Genomic DNA, 17,606 nt, shown 5'->3' with positions numbered 1-17,606 from the left:
CAAACTATACGCTGTCCCGCTGCGTCTCATGGCTCATCGCATTTCCCGAATCATACCCTAGAGCCTGTCATAATAACGAAAACTTCCGAAAATGGCGACGGCGCTCCAGAAACAGCTCGCGACCATCGCGGCTTCGAGCACGCATCAGCTAGACCTGCGCGCGCAGAAGTCGGCGCATGGCAAATCGCTACTCTTCGATTCCAAGGTCGCCGCATCACAGTCGTTCGAGACCGTCTATCTCATCTGCTACGATGGCTACAAGGACCTTTGCGCACTGGACTCGCGGTTCCTGCGCTTCTCCAAGAATCTCTTCAGCGAGCAGAGCAAGGCCGAGGACCGCACCCAGATGACCAAGGATGAGAACGCCAAGCTGAACACCGTGCTCGAGGCGTTCATCACGCTGGTCGGACCAAGACTGCTGTTGAAGCCGGCAGAGAAGGCTCTCGAGTGGCTGGTGCGAAGATTCCGCATCCACGAGTACAACACCGAAACCCTCGTCTTTACTTACCTGCCCTACCACAACACCCCACAGTTCCTTGCGCTGCTCTCTATCCTACCCCCACAGCCACCGCACGCCATCCGATTCCTCTTCCCGTACATCCAGGCCCCGACCAACGTACCGCAGCGAACCATCGCCTACACCGCCATAAACACCCCACAATTCTTCAAAGCATACCAATCATACGTTGCCAAGGTGGTAGAGGCGGGGCACCAGGCCTCGCACATGCTGTCCTTCTGGTCGGGAATCACTGTCGAGGCTATCTACGGCATAATCAGCAACGCAAGCACTGGAAGGAAGGATATTCAGGCTCAGGGAACCGAAAAGCTAGTCCTGGAACTGCTCCCAGTTCTCAATACTTGCATGAGGGCCAAGCACGGCGCCGACACCGTTCTGGCTTGCTACGCCATTGTCATCATGATGGTGAGCCAGGCAAAGGTTGGAGACAAGGTTCTGGATGGGCTGATGGAGGCTGTCATCGTAGCCTATGACGAAGCTTCCCTTCAATCGTGCCTTGGCTGTCTGGCCATCATCGCCATGGAGCGCTCCAAAGCGCAGGTTCCAACCAAAGTCTCGAGGAGATTACTCAAGGTTCCCCATCTTGTGCAGAAGTTGACGACAGTGTCAAAACAATGCCAGGTTCAACGACTTGTTCTAGGCTGTGCCCTTGGCGCACTCAGCGATACTTCCGACGAGAACTGCAGGGTTTTCCATGAGCTAATCGCCTCAGGCCTCCTCGGCACATCGCACATTCAGATGGTGCTATCGGCATTGGTCCAACTCCTCCGCGACAGTCCACCGGGCTCCGAAGAGCACGGAGAACTGCTACAAGTCGCTACTAAGATGGCTGAATCAAAAGACCTACAAGCAACGTTACAAGAAGCGGCGAAGCAGCACAATGTCAATCTGGAGTCTCTGGGACTTACCGTTGGCCAAACCTTCGAAATTGAAGATATTCCGGGCGAGGACTCTGACGAGGAGATGCTTGATGCGGATGAGGACACAGCCGAGAAGCCTGCCATACAACTCCCAGAGCTTACTGTAAAAAGCTTCCTCGACGCCGGATCAGCGACCGAGTTTTCAGAAGCGGCCAACGTTTTCGAGCAGGCTGTGACGACTAAGCAAACACGGCGATTCCTCGCCTCGGACGCATTGCACCAAGAATCCGCTTTCAAGCAGCCACTCTACCTTTCATTTCTCGCTCGCGTCTGGAGTAGCTCCCGACCTGTCGCCATTCGCGTTGCCGCCCTCCGTGCAGCCGCATCATCGTTCGAAAAGCTTGAGGCTGCACATGTCTTGCAGAACATCCTGCCATACCTCGTACACGCACTTGCAGATGCATCGCCAATTATCCGACGTTCAGCGGCTGCATGCGTTGGGTCTCTGGCACGAAAGGCTTCCGCCAAGTCGAAAACACCAACTTGGGGCAAGTCCGATCTGTATGGGAAAGAGTCGAAGAATCTCGCAGAACTCAAGCCTGAAGATGTCCTCGTGTTTGTTTCCTCGATGCTACAGCCGATCCTCGAAGAATGCGTCATGGACTCAAAGTTCGCTATTCCCGCTCTTCGAGATGTCCTGGAAGGGACACAACTGAAAAATAATCCGAAGAATACGTTCAAGATGCAGACAAGGACTTCAATCCTTGCGTTTTTCGCCAGCCACGCGAGGTTCACACCGGTATTGAGTGTCCGCATCGGCCTATTGCCGATGCTAAACATCCGCGGAAAGGTCTCCGACTCCGTTCGTACCAACTCCGTGATCCCCTTGTTGACCGAATGGGCAACCTTACCGACAGCTTCCGTGAACACCATCTGCGACAGCGAAAGGCTCTCGCTCGATGAAGTGGAGCGGGCTCACATTGCCGCAACTATGCCTAGGGAGGCGATGAGCGCGAAACTGCTCGAGGACATCATCTCTGGAACCTTCAACACGGAGCGTGAAGCTTTAGTGATGGCCGCCTTTGATCGTATTCAAACCTCATGGTCATCCTTCAGATCTGAAGCTCGTCACGCGTTGGCTCAGTGCATGCTCAGCCTATCTACCAGTGAAAGCGACAACTCTTTCGACAAGCTTCGTAGAGAGCGATCGGTTGAGATTCTGCGCAACGTTGACCTTGACTCCGCCATCCTGGTTACCTTCTTGGAAAGCATTCCATCTCCCACCTCCATGCCCGAAGGACCGCCTTCAGCGAAAAGGCGAAGGACAAGCAAGAGTGAGATGGCTCGAGTCGAGCTTTCATCTCAAGACGATGTTCAGCGACTACTCCGAAAGCTCACGTTGGTACTTGAGTTGGTTGAAGGGTCAAACCCTGGACAGCACCCGACACTGTTCAAGAACCTTTTCGGCATCTTTGCAGAACTGCAGCCACTCAAGCAACAGTCTGGGTCTGAGCTAGTGTATCTTCAGAGTATTATTCTGGGATCACTAAGCCCGATCGTAAACACATTGAAGGAGCAGGCCGACACCGCCGACTACCAATCGGCAGTACGAGCGGACCTACTCATCGACTGCATTCGACACTCCAGCAGCCCACAGGTTCAAAACAGCGCGCTGCTTCTCATTTCCAATCTTGCCTCATGGGTTCCTGATCTCATTCTTCACAATCTCATGCCTATCTTCACCTTCATCGGATCTACTCTGCTTCGCCAGCATGACGACTATTCCGCTCAGGTCGTTGATAAGACTATTTCTCGGGTCGTGCCTCAATTGGCTGCCTCTCTTCGCTCAAAACACAGAGACTTCATCGCTGGCGTGTCCGACTTGCTGCTAAGTTTCACTGCCGCCTTTGAACACATTCCCCTGCACAGAAGGATGAAGCTATTCACAGAGCTTGCTCGTACGCTAGGCCCCGAGGATTCGCTCCCGGCTATCGTGGCACTTCTTGCCGACCGCTACCACAGCAAGGAGCAACGAAGGTTCTGTGCGGACTTGCTACTTCACTTCGAACCTGTCCACACCCTCGTCACCTTCAAGGGATATGTCGATCTCCTCACTGATGCCGTGGGACCGAAACCCCAGGTCGCGGAAACACTTTTCAGCCTCAAGGAAAAGACAAAAGACAACAAATTCGACCTGTCAATTCAGAGTATGCTGTCGTGCTTGACAGATCTCGCGCTTGACGATAAGGTGAAGGCACACGTTACTCGAGCGTACAGAAAGAAGGATGACCCTGAACGACCACGCAAGATCTTTGCAAACATCGTCGAGACTACTATTCAACTGTCAAAGAAGCTTGCAACAAACCCCAAGACCTACGCCGGATGTAGTCGTGTTCTCGCCAGCTGTCTAGACCTCCTGCCAACGACCGACCTTATCAAATCAGCACAGCTACTTCTTGCGAGCACAGACTCTCACGTCCAGGTAGCTGCCGTCAAGTCGGTCGAGCTGCGCGCGGGCACCGCCAAGCAGAATGACCGCAAATCTGTAGAGGCCCTGATCTCTTTCTTGCCTAGCGTTCAGGATCTACTGGAACAATCACCTGACATGGATGCCAAGATGGTCTCTGTCAGCTGCATCGATCGCATCGTCGACCGCTTCGGGAAGAAGGACGTATCTGCTGTTGTATCAGTAGCTCAAGTTGTGTCCGGTCCCCAATCGCTTTCCAGCAGCGATGATCGCCTTCGCATCCTCTCCCTCCTCTGCCTCACATCTGTCGTTGACGTTCTCGAAGATGAGGCCATCTCGCTCCTCCCTACCGTGTTGCCAACAGCATTCCAATATCTATCGGATGCGATCGAAGAGGAAAAGACTGGTCTTCACAACGCTGTGTTCACGGTGCTTTCGAACATTGTCGAGCGACTGGGCTACATGTTCTCGCGCGACTACTTGGACACCGCTCTTCGACTATGCCAACGCTCTGCCGCTGCCGATCTGGAACAGTCCTGCGACGAAAGCCGCAGCAATTTCTTCCAGAGTGTATCTGAGCATCTCGGTGCTCAGGAAGTGTTCGCTGCTATCAAGTCAACGTGGCCACATGCCGCCTCCCAAGGCTTCGATGCGTCACTTGAGCAGCTTGAGCTTTTGCGCGCGACTGTCAACAATCAGACCAAGGCTAAGCTTGTCAAAGCCAGTCCGCCGCTCTTCACTCTACTTCTGCAAACCTTCCGACTACGTGAGACGGTCCAATCTACTACCGTCGAAGTTGATGAGGAGGAGCTGGAGCAGCTGGAGCTTACGCTTATCGACTCCGTCATATCTATGGTACTGAAGCTCAGCGATGCTACATTCCGACCGTTCTTCGTTCAGCTTGTGGACCAAGAGGGCCCAATGTCGAGTAAACCTCAACAGGCCGTCACCTTTTACAAGTTCCTCGGCGCCTTCTTCGACAAGTTCAAGGTACGCCTTGCTCTATCATTCCGTATCAACATGTCACTAACACACAACTAGTCTCTCGTAACAAGCTATTCGAGCTACATCATCGAGCATGCCGCGAAGCTGCTGACTGAACTTGCTAAAGAAGACTCTGATGTTACCACACGCAGGGCTGTGCTTGACGCTCTCCAGAAGACATTCCAGCACGATCAAGACGGCTTCTGGCAAGCACCATCTCACTTTGGCACCATTATGCCGCCCCTGCTGTCTTTGCTCAGCCTACCATCCGCATCGACATCTACACCAGAGGACAACACCAACAACGTCATTCCTACCATCACCGAACTTGCTGTTGCATCTGCATCATCCATGGAGAACCATCGCGAGATGAACAGCATATTGCTGAAGAACATGAGGAGCGACGACAGGAACACTAGGTTAGCGACAGTGCTGTGTGAGCAGAGCTTGACGAGGAGATTAGGAGAAGAGTGGCTGGGTCTACTTCCTGAGATGCTGCCGTTCATCAGTGAGCTCATGGAAGATGACGATGAGATGGTCGAGAGGGAGTGCCAGAGGTGGAAGAATGGTATGGAGGAGATTTTGGGAGAGAGTTTGGAAGGCATGCTACAGTAGTTAGTTGTTGCATGTGCTCGGTATAGATTAGCGGCTCGATATATATATGGGCAAATACATGCACTCATCTGCTTATCACATCCATTGCTCTTAGTTCCTCGTCTCATGTTGTTTTGCTACATCATCCATCACATGTCATTCTTAACATTCACCACTATCAACGAATGCTTTCACTCGTATATCGGGCAGATGTCACCAGTTTGCCCCAGAAGACCGCTGACGAGGTCAGTGCGGCTACCGTGTGCTCTTCGCTGGGGCCTGGATAACGGGCACTCCCCTTCCGCATATAAATGACGGGTCCATCTCCCTATACTGCACCTGATTTCACGTTACCTTGCATACCGCGTATCACACTCGCGGGAATACTCCATTGACTTCCGGCAACGTTTGCCCACCATCTCCCTTGCATCTCAAGCCAGATCGACAGCGGCTATGAAACCCGCTTCAGTAATGTCGCAGTCATCTAGCAAGAAGCGCAAGGCCGAAGAAGCGAACCCGGTCTCCAAGAGCGGCTCTGATATGGCGCAGCGCAGCGATCCATCCTTGACAGCTCCTACCAGCGACTATCTCCTTCCGAGCGGGCACACAGACGTCCAGAAGACGCCGGCAAAGCGTCTGAAGACCACCCATGCGAAGCGCAATGTAAGCCCAGGTCCTGCCGCGAGCACCACGAATCGCACTATAGCCTCTAGTCGTGTATCGGCTACTGGCGCAGTGCAAGTCGCAATGAACGATACGCCTACACACAGCTCCATGACACCGTCGACAAAATTGAGGGCCGCGAAGACCAAGGTTCACGACAGCGCTGTGTTAGGTGCTGAAGACGTGTACATCATGGAGACGGAAGACGACACTGCTTCAGAGGAAGAGCCTTCTACTTCGGAGGAGGAGTCTTATGCTTCAGAGGAGGAGTCTTATGCTTCAGAGGAAGAGAAGGATGGTGTAGAGGAAGAAGACGACGACGCGGTGGTTTCAGAACAACTACGCGCTAAAGCGACCGGTAAGAGCTCATCTCATCTTTGCCATGGGCGTTTCCAGCTGACAAACATAGTCTTCAATCCACTACCTCGCCCAGCGATTACACCGTGGGACTACGGTTTCCCAGCGCCGACGCCCCACTATCACGACCAATCCAGTTGTCCAGTCGATTGGAGTAAAGTCGTTATCGATTCCAAAGTTTCCAAAAGATGCGAAAAGGCCTATGAGCTACGTAGGCCATGGCAACAGGAGCCAGTCGCTTGGGACAAGATGGCAGAACTGGGCAATGTCAGTGCAGAGGGCGTACGTAAGCGCTTCGCGTCAGCCAATAAGGCAGTCTTTGAGCTCACGGGAGTTTACTTCGCCACGAGCCCCCTTGGGCTTGCCGAGTACGACATCCCCTTGTACGCAGAGTTGAAGCACTTCCTTCCAGATACAAGCGAAGCGTCTCCGGTTCTGGGCAAAGAACCTATCGTTAACCCATTGCTCTACGACGGCGAGGCTGTTCAGCTTGTGGTATTTCCGCCTGGGCAAGATGGTGGCGTCAATCGCTGGGTAACGCAAGAGGTCATGGACCGGCTGCTGATCAACGACCAACACTTTCTTGAGTACTCTCTCGATAATTTCGATCGGTGGTACACTTCGGTTTTTCTAGGTCCTCGTCACACTTTCCCGAGACGCATATACCGCCTGGAGCCATACGATGACACAAGCTTCATTCACCGCGATAACGGCACACCATCCATCGCGATGAGCGATTTGTTCGAGACGTACCGGCTCTCCCAAGCGATGGGGACTACGGAGGTCAGCGATATGATCCTTGACGAAATTGTCTTGTCTTTCAAGCAAGAAATCGAGCTTGTCAAAGAGCATGCAGAGGGGAAAGTTACCATGCAGGATTGCGACAACACCATCCAGTTCATGAGCTTCAGAATTGACGACGTCAACTTACTTTGGGAGCACACCAAGGCCAATGATAAGATCCGTATGGTAGTGCTCGAGTCATTGTTTGACCAAGTTGAGCTGTTACGAGATAAGGTGGAAAAGCAAAAGCGTCATCTGAACAGGGATTTCGTGATAGACTGGTGCTTCCACACCATTCTCTTAATGATGGCCGGGCCTTGCGACATTGTCCAGAGGTTCAGACGGGGCGAGGGAAATCTCCAAGATTTCTGCGCCCGGTACCACGATCATGGGAACTCTAAGTCTGAGTGTTTCCGCGCCAAACCTGAGTCCTCCAAACTCATTCCCGAGGAGACCGACGAACCCAGGATCATCAAAGTTCGCTTCGGTACTGTGGATCTGGAGATCGAGGATCGCGCTAGCTATGCCGGGGTCATCTTCCGCTTTGAGCGTCTAGTAGAGGACAAATCGGAGTGGGACTGGCTGCGCATACGCTCCATCGCCACATTCGTTGAAGGCCCTCTAGTCCCTGATGCTCGCCGCAGGAAGTGGCACCTGGAGCCGATCTATTATGAGCTGGATACCATCGATGCCCATGGCCGATACCCTTGCCATCCAGGTTATCAGAACCAGGATTGGACACATCCGGTTGGAGAGCCAGATGTCTACGACGAGCCATGGGGGAAGGTCATCAGGCGCGAAGTCCCCGCGGGCGCGACCAAGTACCGCGAGACCAAGATACCCGCTGGCAAGGACGAGCATGGGAAGATAATTTTCAAGGTGACAGAAGTCTTCTTTGAGATTGAAGACCCGCGTTGGTACCCTCCTAATGACTGGAATGCGGACATGGACCCTTGCGATTTTTGGCCCCAGGAGCTCAGGGAGTATCGGAGGTGGCTCTGGGTTGAAGAAGGAGGGACGATCCCGCGGATTGAGGTTCAGCGGTTTCGACCTTATGAAGACGACACTCGTCATTGGAAAGAGCCTTTTGTGGATCGGATGAACAAGTTGAGCGTTTTTGACATCCTTAATTGATGTCTCGCCTGCCATTTCGTCAAGATCCTGTATTGCTCGACATAATGGTAACCCAAATCAGTGTCAGCTTGTCCAAACCAATGGAACGGAATGTTGCTCTGTGCCACTAGGAGATGAATACAACATTGACTGTAGTTGAGTGCCTCGTCACTAGTTGGACTATCAGAAGCCTGTGATGTTATCGTGCGGTAGATGCATGATTGGGTAGACCCTGGTCGCTCAATATGCGAGTGCACTGTACACCACTCCCTCGAATGGCCCAACGTCCCAGAATCCACTGTACTGGAACCTTTAGAAGGGAGTTGTCTTGGACGAGACTGCTTGGGTCCCGGCACTTGTGCGCCCCACATAGATGACTGCACAGGTCTCTCCATAGATATTCATCTGGTCTGAACGACGGTCGTCCTGTTGACTGGTCTGCAAAAGAAATCTGCTCCGCCGTCTAATCATCATGAAAAACTCGATCCTCGTAGCGGCCACGCTCATCAGTGCGGCGCTAGGTCAAAATGTCAGTCGCGGCGCTGCGATGATGCGCTTCGCATGTTCTCAACTCACCGTCGAGCGGCTAGACCCCTTGGTCAACCCTGGAGTCGTTGGAAGTCCGCATACGCACCAAATCGTCGGAGGGAACAGCTTTCAGGCTGAAATGAAGCCTGTGGAGTATGATCTGGTCGAGAAGAGTACTTGTACTACGTGTACTTTCAGCGAAGACTTCAGGTATGCCATGAGGCGCCTAGCTGTAGCGGAGTCATAGCTGACGGAACTTAGCAACTACTGGACTGCAGCGTTGTACTACCGCGCCTCTCAAAATGGCACCTACAAACGTGTCCAACAGTTCCCCAATCTTGGGCTAAACCAGAGAGGCGGTATGACAGTGTACTACATACCTCCATATGATGGCTTCAGCAACGTGACTGCGTTCAGACCCGTTCGTCCTCCACTCTTGAGGGCGAGAGACTTCGCTTTCCTTCCAATGAGCGGTGTTGCTGACTTCTCATTAGGGTTTTCGCATGCTCGCTGGTAACCCAATTCTTCGCAATACCACTGGCGAGTCCCGCGGTATCTGCCATCGCTGCATTTACAAGGACTCACAGCCCTTTGGTGGCGCTCCGTGTACAGGAGAAGATACAACATTCCTCCCCAACCGCATGTGCGAAGGTGGCATTCGTACCCAAGTCACCTTCCCTACATGCTGGGACGGCGTCAACCTCGACTCGCCAGATCACCAGAGCCACGTCGCATATGCAGAGATCCCGTATGAGCCATACTTCCCGCCCATGGCTACATTTCCGTATACACCCGAGCAGCAGAGGGGCAAGTGTCCAGAGGGCTATCCCGTGCAGCTTCCGCAAATCATGTATGAGGTCATGTTCGACACGACCCCATTCAATACTCCTGAGCTGTGGGGCGAGGAGGGGACGCAGCCATTTGTGTTCAGTATGGGCGATGCGTGAGACCCCCTCTTCCCGTTGGAACGCGTGAAGGACCGTAATCATGCTAACGACTGATTGTAGGACCGGCCATGGTAACCATGGTGATTATATGTTCGGTTGGAAGGGCGATGCGCTGCAACGAGCGCTGGACGCACGGTGCAGTAACGATCAATGTAGCGAGTTGGCTAGGCAGAGCGACGAAGACGCGATGAAGTGCAGTATTCCGCAGACGGTGGTTGAGGATGTCGACGGATCTGAGACATGTAAGCGCAGCACTAGACACCCAAGGCACTGTGCTAACTTACTGAGCAGGGCTGAAGAGCTTACCGGGTGGAGTGCAGATCAACGATGGCATGTAGAGGTCCTGTTGGCATTGAGCCAGGTGGTGTGGTAGGTGTCGAGATTCCAGTGGCACATGGAGCGACTATGTAGGCTGGCCACTGATGTGGCTACGCTCCTTCAGCTCCTTGACTGATGACAAAATAAATCCTTCTTCCTCAAGATACCAGACGAGCCAGAATCCTCGATGAAGATACGTTGTTCGCGTTGCTGGCGTCGTGAAGAGCGCTGAACAGCATGATCGGTTTAACGATGGCTGCAAGGCCTGGGCGAGGAAGACAGAGGAGGTATCGTGTGTGACAAAACACAGAGAGGATATAGCATTATTGAATCCGTGGGCAGCGGAGTAACGCGACGCGACGTGTATCCATGGATGACGCAGGTACGCGATTTGACCTAACCGAAAAGATGTTAGCTCGCGTGCCGGCTCAGTCTTCCAAATCTACGCGCACCTCAACCTCCTTACCCAGGAGCCTCTAACGAATTGGCGTTGTAATACTCAACTCCTCAAAGATCAAATACATAATCTGGCTTTACGCAGTAAGTCACTTGCAACAATCACACTCCCCCAAACGCGCAGTTGTTCGAGAAGCTCAAGTAAACATTGATGGTGTTGCGGCTTATGTGCAGGCTCAAGCTATCTACAAGACGACCTTGTTGGGCGCTTCCTGCTCCTCTGGCTCATCAAAGATGTTGATGCTCCATCTAGGCTTGTTCGCCGTGTAGGGAACATTGTACCTTCTCCTTCCCTGGTGCTCATCCGAGAATTTGGTAATAGCCTTGATGTCTTCGTCCTCCAGCTCGATCTCCTTGAAGTTCTCAGCAATGCGCGACGGAGTAACAGACTTGGGAATGACAGAGTGGCCGCCGACTTGAGACCATGCCAGGATGACCTGCGCTGGTGTGGCGCCCTTCTTCTCCGCAATTGCTTTGATCTCAGGGCGGTGGATGAGCAGTGGGATGTCGAAGAAGTTGTTGCCAAAGGCGGAGTAGGCGGTAATGTGGATGTTCTTCTCCTTGGCGTAAGCGACGAGCTCCTTGCTGGGGAGGATAGGGTGACGCTCGATTTGGTTGACGGCGGGCACGAGGCCAGTCTTCTCAACCAAAGCCTTCAAGGTCTGGTATGTGAAGTTGGAGACGCCGACCGAGCGTACCTTGCTCTTTGGCAGCTTGTTCATGGCCGTCCATGTCTCGCTGTTAGGGATGGAGTTGTCGATGTTAACCTCATTGGGGTCAGAAGTCATGGGAAAGAGATCTGAGTGAGGGTCCTTTCCAGGCCCGAAGTTGACAGGCCAGTGGATAAGGTACAGATCGAGATACTCCAGCTCAAGTTCAGCGAGAGTGTCATCGAGAGCTGCCTCTACAGTGGCAGGATCATGCTGAGAGTTCCACAGTTTTCCCGTGATGAAGATGTCCTCACGCTTCAGACCTGGGATGTCCTTGTATGCGCGCTTGATGCCTTCCGCGACTTCCTTCTGGTTCTCGTAGCTGTGATTGGTGGAATATCTCGTCAGCTTGTGTTCTTGGGGATTGTAGTGGGGTATGGTCATAGCTTCCTAAGCTTCCATCTCCACTGAGGGGCATTGCAGTTGGACTTCCAACAATGCTGACGGAAAATTGTTCCACGTCAGGTGGAGGCAAGGCCGAAGTGAGATGGGCGAGGACGGCATTGTGAGTGTAAGTTGTGATGGTGCACATACATCTTTGCAAGATCCTAATTCGATCGAGTTAGCCGTTGAAAACGGAACACAATTGCCGTTCAAAGGATGGATGCGAACTGTTCCAGGGTCTTCAGGGTCTAGGAGACTTACCAAGTGACGGTATCCGATCTTTAGTGCCTCGTAGACACCATTGCCGACCTCACCAGGAGCGGCTTGCCAGGTACCGTATCCCAATTGACTAAAGCGAGGTCAGAACAACGATTCGTCATGAACACAGGCTGGAACCACATACGGGATCTTGTAGCCAGAGTTGAGGGTGACGGTCTTGCCTGAAGACATCCTGAATGATATCTGAGGTCTGAATGCTGGGAGTGAATAACGTGTGGTAGGTGATTTTGTCAAGGAAGGCAGAGTCGCCCTCTTTAAATATCGCATCTCGAGCGCTCTCGGCCATCGTGTCGGCCGGGAGGGTTTATGTATGTCTTGCAGAAATTACTTCAGGACGTGGGATGTCGGACGTATACAGCAAGGCACAGCACCATGTTGGCTGGGCTGGCGGGATAATTACTTGCTCTCGCGACGAAGATGCACCCCGCTATCGTGATTTGGGAGGACCTACCTTGCGGCTGCGCAGTGGTGGGGCGGACCTTTCGGTTGTAATGCCACCGAGACTTCAATGAGCTGACGAGATGCTCCGCTTCTCATATCTTTGCCGCGAGAGAACGAAGTAACACGTTCCTTTCTGCCAAATCCCGAAACAATGTCGATGTAGGCCTAGGCGTATACGTATGCAATGCCCTCTTCTCGACATTTTATCAACGTCCCAGATTGACGACATCTTCAGGCAGAACGATCCTCCTCTTGCTAATCACTTTCGAACGAGCCGTCTTTATCTGCCTGGATGAATTCTGCGTCCGGTCGAAGAAAGACGTGTTTTAGGATGTTATCCTGGATTGGCCCCAACGCTGCCATGTATATGAGATGGTGAGCTGCACTTCAGGTGTCAGTACGAGGGGCGAGAGCTGAAGGTAGACGATGTCTGATCCTTGTTCGTTATTCTGAGGCCACTGAATACCAGCGAGAGGAACCGAAGCGACAAAGCATGGGAGGCTGCTTGCGATATAAGCAAGCATTTGAACATTTCTCATACTAGCAAGTAGCGCCCCGACTGCCGCCGGGGTTATTCGCCGTCAAGTAGTTCTTCAAATGGCAGCATGAACAAAGGACTCACACTGTCAGTAAAGGAGCCAGACGCGTTACCTGCTGAGCCACTAACTACAATAGAAGGCAAGAAGACTAAGTATCATCGGAAAGGTCGAAGACCTAGACGCCTACATCAATACCGAAATCTATATTTTCCCATCCTCTTCACGTTATCGGCTGCAGAGTTCGGTTCATTTTCTTCGTCGAACAATGAGTTGGTTGGATAGTTGTTGATGTGGCAGCGGCGTGGAGAAAGGGCCGGTGATAGCATGGCCGGCGACTAGGGCGGCACCCCGCAGCGCATCTTGAGCTCGACTGGACCGTTATCGCACTCTTCTCCACTCCACGCGCCCTTTGAGGCGATAACATCGGCCTGATCGCGGTCGTCTGAAGTATAACAACGGCGCATCCAAGAGCTTCGACTCAAGGCCATCTTTGATCCATTGCAACTTACACTGCCTACTTACACACAGCTAGACCCCATCGCATCGCATCGCATCGCATCGCATTCCAATATGGCACCCTCCGCTATCCAGGTCGAGCCAGCGCCAGTCGCGCAACCCAAGCAGCTCGTCCCACGATCCAAAGATGACGCGACCAAGGAGTTGACGCCGTTGCAAGCCATCTCGCAGGGCGTCTGCCTCCCCGGCATCCCCCTCTTCTCCTCGTACGATAAGCATCGCGCATGGATACTATCGCACATGGCGGGTGCTTTTCGCGTCTTTGCAAGGCACGGCCTGACCGAAGGCATGTCGGGTCACATCTCGGTGAGAGACCCAGAGCACCCGCACAACTTCTGGACAAACCCGCTCGGAAAGCACTTCGGTCTCCTGAAGGCATCCGATATGGTCCTTGTTGATTATGATGGCAAAGTCGTCGGAGGAAATCAGAGCAGACCTGCAAACGCAGCTGGCTTCCTTATCCACTCGGCAATACATAAGGCGCGCCCAGACGTCAACGCGGCATGCCATTGCCATGGAAAGGCAGGCAAAGCCTGGAGTGCCTTTGCCAAGCCATTGGAGATGCTGAATCAAGACGTATGCTACTTCTACGGCGATGCGCAAGCCGTCTATGATGACTTTGGCGGCGTTGTCCTCGATGAGGCAGAAGGCAAGAGGCTGGCAGCGGCATTGGGACCAAAGGGAAAAGGGTTGGTGCTGCGAAACCACGGGCTATTGGTAAGTCCTCCAGTGCGCGATACCGTGACCGGCATTCAGCTAACACCACACAGACGGTAGGAGGTACTGTCGACGAAGCCGCCTTCTTGTACACCCTCATGGAACGCTCTTGCGATGTCCAGTTGAAGATAGAAGCGGCAGCGGCCAACGGCGTCCCGAAGGTTTACGTCGACGACGATGCAGCGGCATATACATACAAAATGGGGGCCGATGCTGAGAGCCTTTATTGGGAGTTTCAACCTGATCTGGAGTACGAGTACGAGATGAGCAATGGTGCCTTCAAGCATCCCGAATGCGACGAGGTAGTGTGGCCTGGATACTGATTGCTAGGAATGGATTCGTTCACCTCGTACAACGAAGAAACCGAGTAACTGTGCTGCGGTCCACATTAGTTCGCAAACAAAACGTGACACAACCCTAAGGCAATGTAGACTTCTAGGTCATCCATGTTCTGTGGGTGTTCACATGTTTCATGGATTGGTTGTTAAAGTTAGTTGAGTATTGTCGTCGATGCGGAGGAGCCGGATGCCATGTTCTCACACCATCCGGTCTCCTCTCGATATACTCAGCATCGTGCCGTCATGCATCAAGTCACTTCTCTCGACTGCGCGTCCCGCCTCATGTCTAGTACGTACTGAATCCAAGCAGCTCGCTCCCTTGGCAAGTTTGGACACTATACGCGCCAAGGCTGTAGCAGAAACAGCTTGATGACTGAACAGAGAGCTTTCGTCGGCCCGCTTCTGTTTCGTCGACGTATCCGGGTCGACAGCGGAGATTTTCACAGATCCAGCAATGCGCCGCTTTGGCGGTCGTGTTTCCCTGATTGTGGCACGCCTTCGATGAGTAGCGGCGGCGCTGCACGGCGGTATCGATCTGCGTGCAAGCTAACGATGGGTGATGTTGTACAACGTAATGGAAGGGTCTAGGTCTGGGTATTTAGGCGGATCTGTGGGACCTGCAGGAACTACTCCCACGTTCTTTGATCTACACAATCGAACGTTATGTTCGACTTCAGGGTCTGTGACTTCCTGGTCGTCGCATCATGCTTATGCCACGCGTCAAGAGCTCTTAAGCAGCGGAAAGGTTTTGCTTTGACGTTCCCGCGACGGGCCGACTGCTACGTCCGTACTGCGTGTCATCATTTAAGCAACTCGACCTCTCCCGGCCGTTCTTGTCCGCTGAGCTTATTACAGTATACGGTAGTCATGGTTCTCCACGCCAAGTCTCATCTTGTCGGAATCCCCAGCATCAATGCATTGGGTAGAAGCCACGCGACCGTTTCCCGCCAAGATCGCCGGGTTAACTCGAGATAGCAAAGAGCGATCTCGCCCCTGCGCTATCGCCTTTGGTCAACAAGCGTTTCTTGTCGAAAACAGGGTTCATGCTTGGCGTTCGAACTGCTACGAGGAATGGGCTGGATGTTTGGTTTCCAACATACAAGCGCGTGCCGTCTCCCAAGGAAACCAAGTGCATTTCCTAATGGTACTTACTGCGCAAGCAAAGAGGCTGCGCAACGGTAGTGAAAAGATAGGGCACTTGGCGATGGGAGACCTTCCATGGCGCACGAAAAGGGCATGTGTGAAGACTGCTTGGCGGAATTGAAGGACATGGCTGAGACCTTTGCTTGAAGGACTAGGGTAGTCGTTGTGAAGGCGGAGGAACATTCCATAATCCGGCCGCTGGACTATATATAAGATGTCCTCGCACGACGAGCAAGTTTCTCATCACAGCAGCCAATTCAGTCTTCCTACCAAGTCATCCGACACTCCCATCACACAAAGACTAGCACCGTCACCATGCTGTTCCAATCCCTCTTCCTCGCCGCCGCCACTCTAGCGCCCACATCACTCAGCTGTCCCCAACACACCAACGCTAAACGCAATGTACACCTCACTACAAGACAACAAGTGCCTCCAGGCACCAACGTAACCCAGAACGACTGGGCCTACGAAGCATCTTTCAACTGGGGAAAGATCAACCCCGACTACGAGCTCTGCCAGACTGGAACTCAGCAGTCTCCCATTGCACTCTCATTAGGCAACGGACTGGCTTTGAACCACGTGCCCACCTTCAAGTACAACGGCAGCGTTGCCGGCAACTTCTACAACTGGGGCTATGGTCCCGCCTTCACCGTTGCACACGACGAGAAGGCAGCAGAGGAAGACATTGACTGGACCAGCCACCCAAGCTTCACCTACGACAACGAGACCGTTTACCTCAAGGGCTGGCACATCCACGCTCCAGCCGACCATTCCGTCGGTGGCGACCGCAGCAAAGCCGAACTCCATCTCGTCCACGTCGACGCTGAAGGCCACGAAGCCGCCGTTATGGCTATCCGCCTCGACCCTGGTAACTCCAACTCGACTTTCTTCGAGCAACTACCCTCCATGATCGGCTACACCGAGATGGGAGTTGAGGAGCCTACTACTATGGACTTTGCTCCTCTGCTTGAGAGCGTCCTGTACTTCAACGAGTTCTGGACGTACCAGGGTAGCTTGACAAGCCCCCCTTGCACTGAGGGTATCCGTTGGTTCGTTGCTAGGCAAATCCTCTTCACGGGAGTTGATCAGATGAGGGCTATTCTTGGTGCTAGCACTTACTCTGCGAGGGCGGAGCAGGAAGTCTGGCAGCACAGGATCAACGAGTAGAGGGCCGAAGAATATGTTCTTGATGTATGACGAGGAACACGGAGTTGATGCTAGTAGACGGTACATTGCATTGTATAAAAGGTTATGAACGAGCGAGGCGTTGGTGCTGGGGCAGTAGATGGCCCACATTTGGCGGTTATCTTCTACAATTCTTCTTGTATATATATATCTTTATCTCTTTCGGACGCATGAATCAACGAATACATCTCTTTCGTCGAATTCTACCACGCGCAGTGCCCTGCATCGACCCTCAAATCCTACACGTGACATGTCAGCCTCGCAATCCCGTCTTTTTTGATACTAGTCAAAGAATATCAGCTTACAGAACCAGTGACATAACTGCTTCCCTCACTCAGCAAGAACAGCACCGGCGCTCGAAACTCTTCGGGCACCGAAATTCGCCCCAGCATATTCTGTTTCGCCCACTCGTCCGTCAACCCCCTCTTCCGCGCTTCCGCGCTCAGAGGCGTGTCAATGTGACCGGGGCTGATGGTATTCACTCGGATCGGCGGATAAGCTTTTCGTGGCTCTTGGCTGGGATTTGGGTTTGTTGCCGTGACCGTGCTACCGGGAAAAGTGTTCTGTGGGTGACCCCATTCCGCGGCAAGCGATCGAGCAAGTTGATGCACTGCCGCTTTCGAAGCATTGTACGCGGCAGTGTTGATTCCATGGTTAGAAATGTGACCTGAAATCGAGGCGAACAGGACGATACTGCCCGATTGATTGGCGTTGTGCAATTCGTTCGCTACGGCACGGGCGATGAGGAAGGTGCCGGAGATATTAAT

General features: G+C 53.0%; 6 protein-coding genes across 6 annotated transcripts; 5 read left to right on the top strand and 1 right to left on the bottom strand.

Annotated features, from left to right (window-relative positions):
- Positions 1-91: 91 nt before the first annotated feature.
- J4E85_004542 (uncharacterized protein) lies at positions 92-5,443 on the top strand (the record flags this gene model as incomplete). The annotated part of the gene is made up of 2 exons (XM_051468798.1): positions 92-4,834; positions 4,886-5,443. 2 exons carry the CDS (start codon positions 92-94, stop codon positions 5,441-5,443), a joined length of 5,301 nt encoding a protein of 1,766 aa, XP_051327013.1.
- A 450-nt stretch (positions 5,444-5,893) lies between these two features.
- J4E85_004541 (uncharacterized protein) lies at positions 5,894-8,359 on the top strand (the record flags this gene model as incomplete). Its single annotated transcript, XM_051468797.1, has 1 exon — positions 5,894-8,359. The coding sequence occupies one exon, from the start codon at positions 5,894-5,896 to the stop codon at positions 8,357-8,359; it is 2,466 nt and encodes an 821-aa protein (XP_051327012.1).
- Positions 8,360-9,369: 1,010 nt separating this feature from the next.
- J4E85_004540 (uncharacterized protein) lies at positions 9,370-10,151 on the top strand (the record flags this gene model as incomplete). The annotated part of the gene is made up of 3 exons (XM_051468796.1): positions 9,370-9,809; positions 9,874-10,055; positions 10,105-10,151. The coding sequence occupies 3 exons, from the start codon at positions 9,370-9,372 to the stop codon at positions 10,149-10,151; spliced, it is 669 nt and encodes a 222-aa protein (XP_051327011.1).
- A 621-nt stretch (positions 10,152-10,772) lies between these two features.
- GLD1_1 (mitochondrial glycerol dehydrogenase Gld1) lies at positions 10,773-12,131 on the bottom strand (the record flags this gene model as incomplete). Its single annotated transcript, XM_051468795.1, has 4 exons — positions 10,773-11,619; positions 11,832-11,845; positions 11,943-12,030; positions 12,085-12,131. 4 exons carry the CDS (start codon positions 12,129-12,131, stop codon positions 10,773-10,775), a joined length of 996 nt encoding a protein of 331 aa, XP_051327010.1.
- A 1,379-nt stretch (positions 12,132-13,510) lies between these two features.
- On the top strand, positions 13,511-14,496 carry J4E85_004538 (uncharacterized protein; the record flags this gene model as incomplete). The annotated part of the gene is made up of 2 exons (XM_051468794.1): positions 13,511-14,173; positions 14,227-14,496. The coding sequence occupies 2 exons, from the start codon at positions 13,511-13,513 to the stop codon at positions 14,494-14,496; spliced, it is 933 nt and encodes a 310-aa protein (XP_051327009.1).
- Positions 14,497-15,969: 1,473 nt separating this feature from the next.
- On the top strand, positions 15,970-16,821 carry J4E85_004537 (uncharacterized protein; the record flags this gene model as incomplete). The annotated part of the gene is made up of 1 exon (XM_051468793.1): positions 15,970-16,821. The coding sequence occupies one exon, from the start codon at positions 15,970-15,972 to the stop codon at positions 16,819-16,821; it is 852 nt and encodes a 283-aa protein (XP_051327008.1).
- Positions 16,822-17,606: the final 785 nt, after the last annotated feature.

This window comes from Alternaria conjuncta (assembly GCF_024043145.1).
Source record: "Alternaria conjuncta strain BMP 0040 chromosome Unknown scaffold_6, whole genome shotgun sequence".
Lineage (NCBI taxonomy): Eukaryota > Fungi > Ascomycota > Dothideomycetes > Pleosporales > Pleosporaceae > Alternaria > Alternaria conjuncta.
This window is presented reverse-complemented; position numbering and strand designations above follow the sequence as displayed.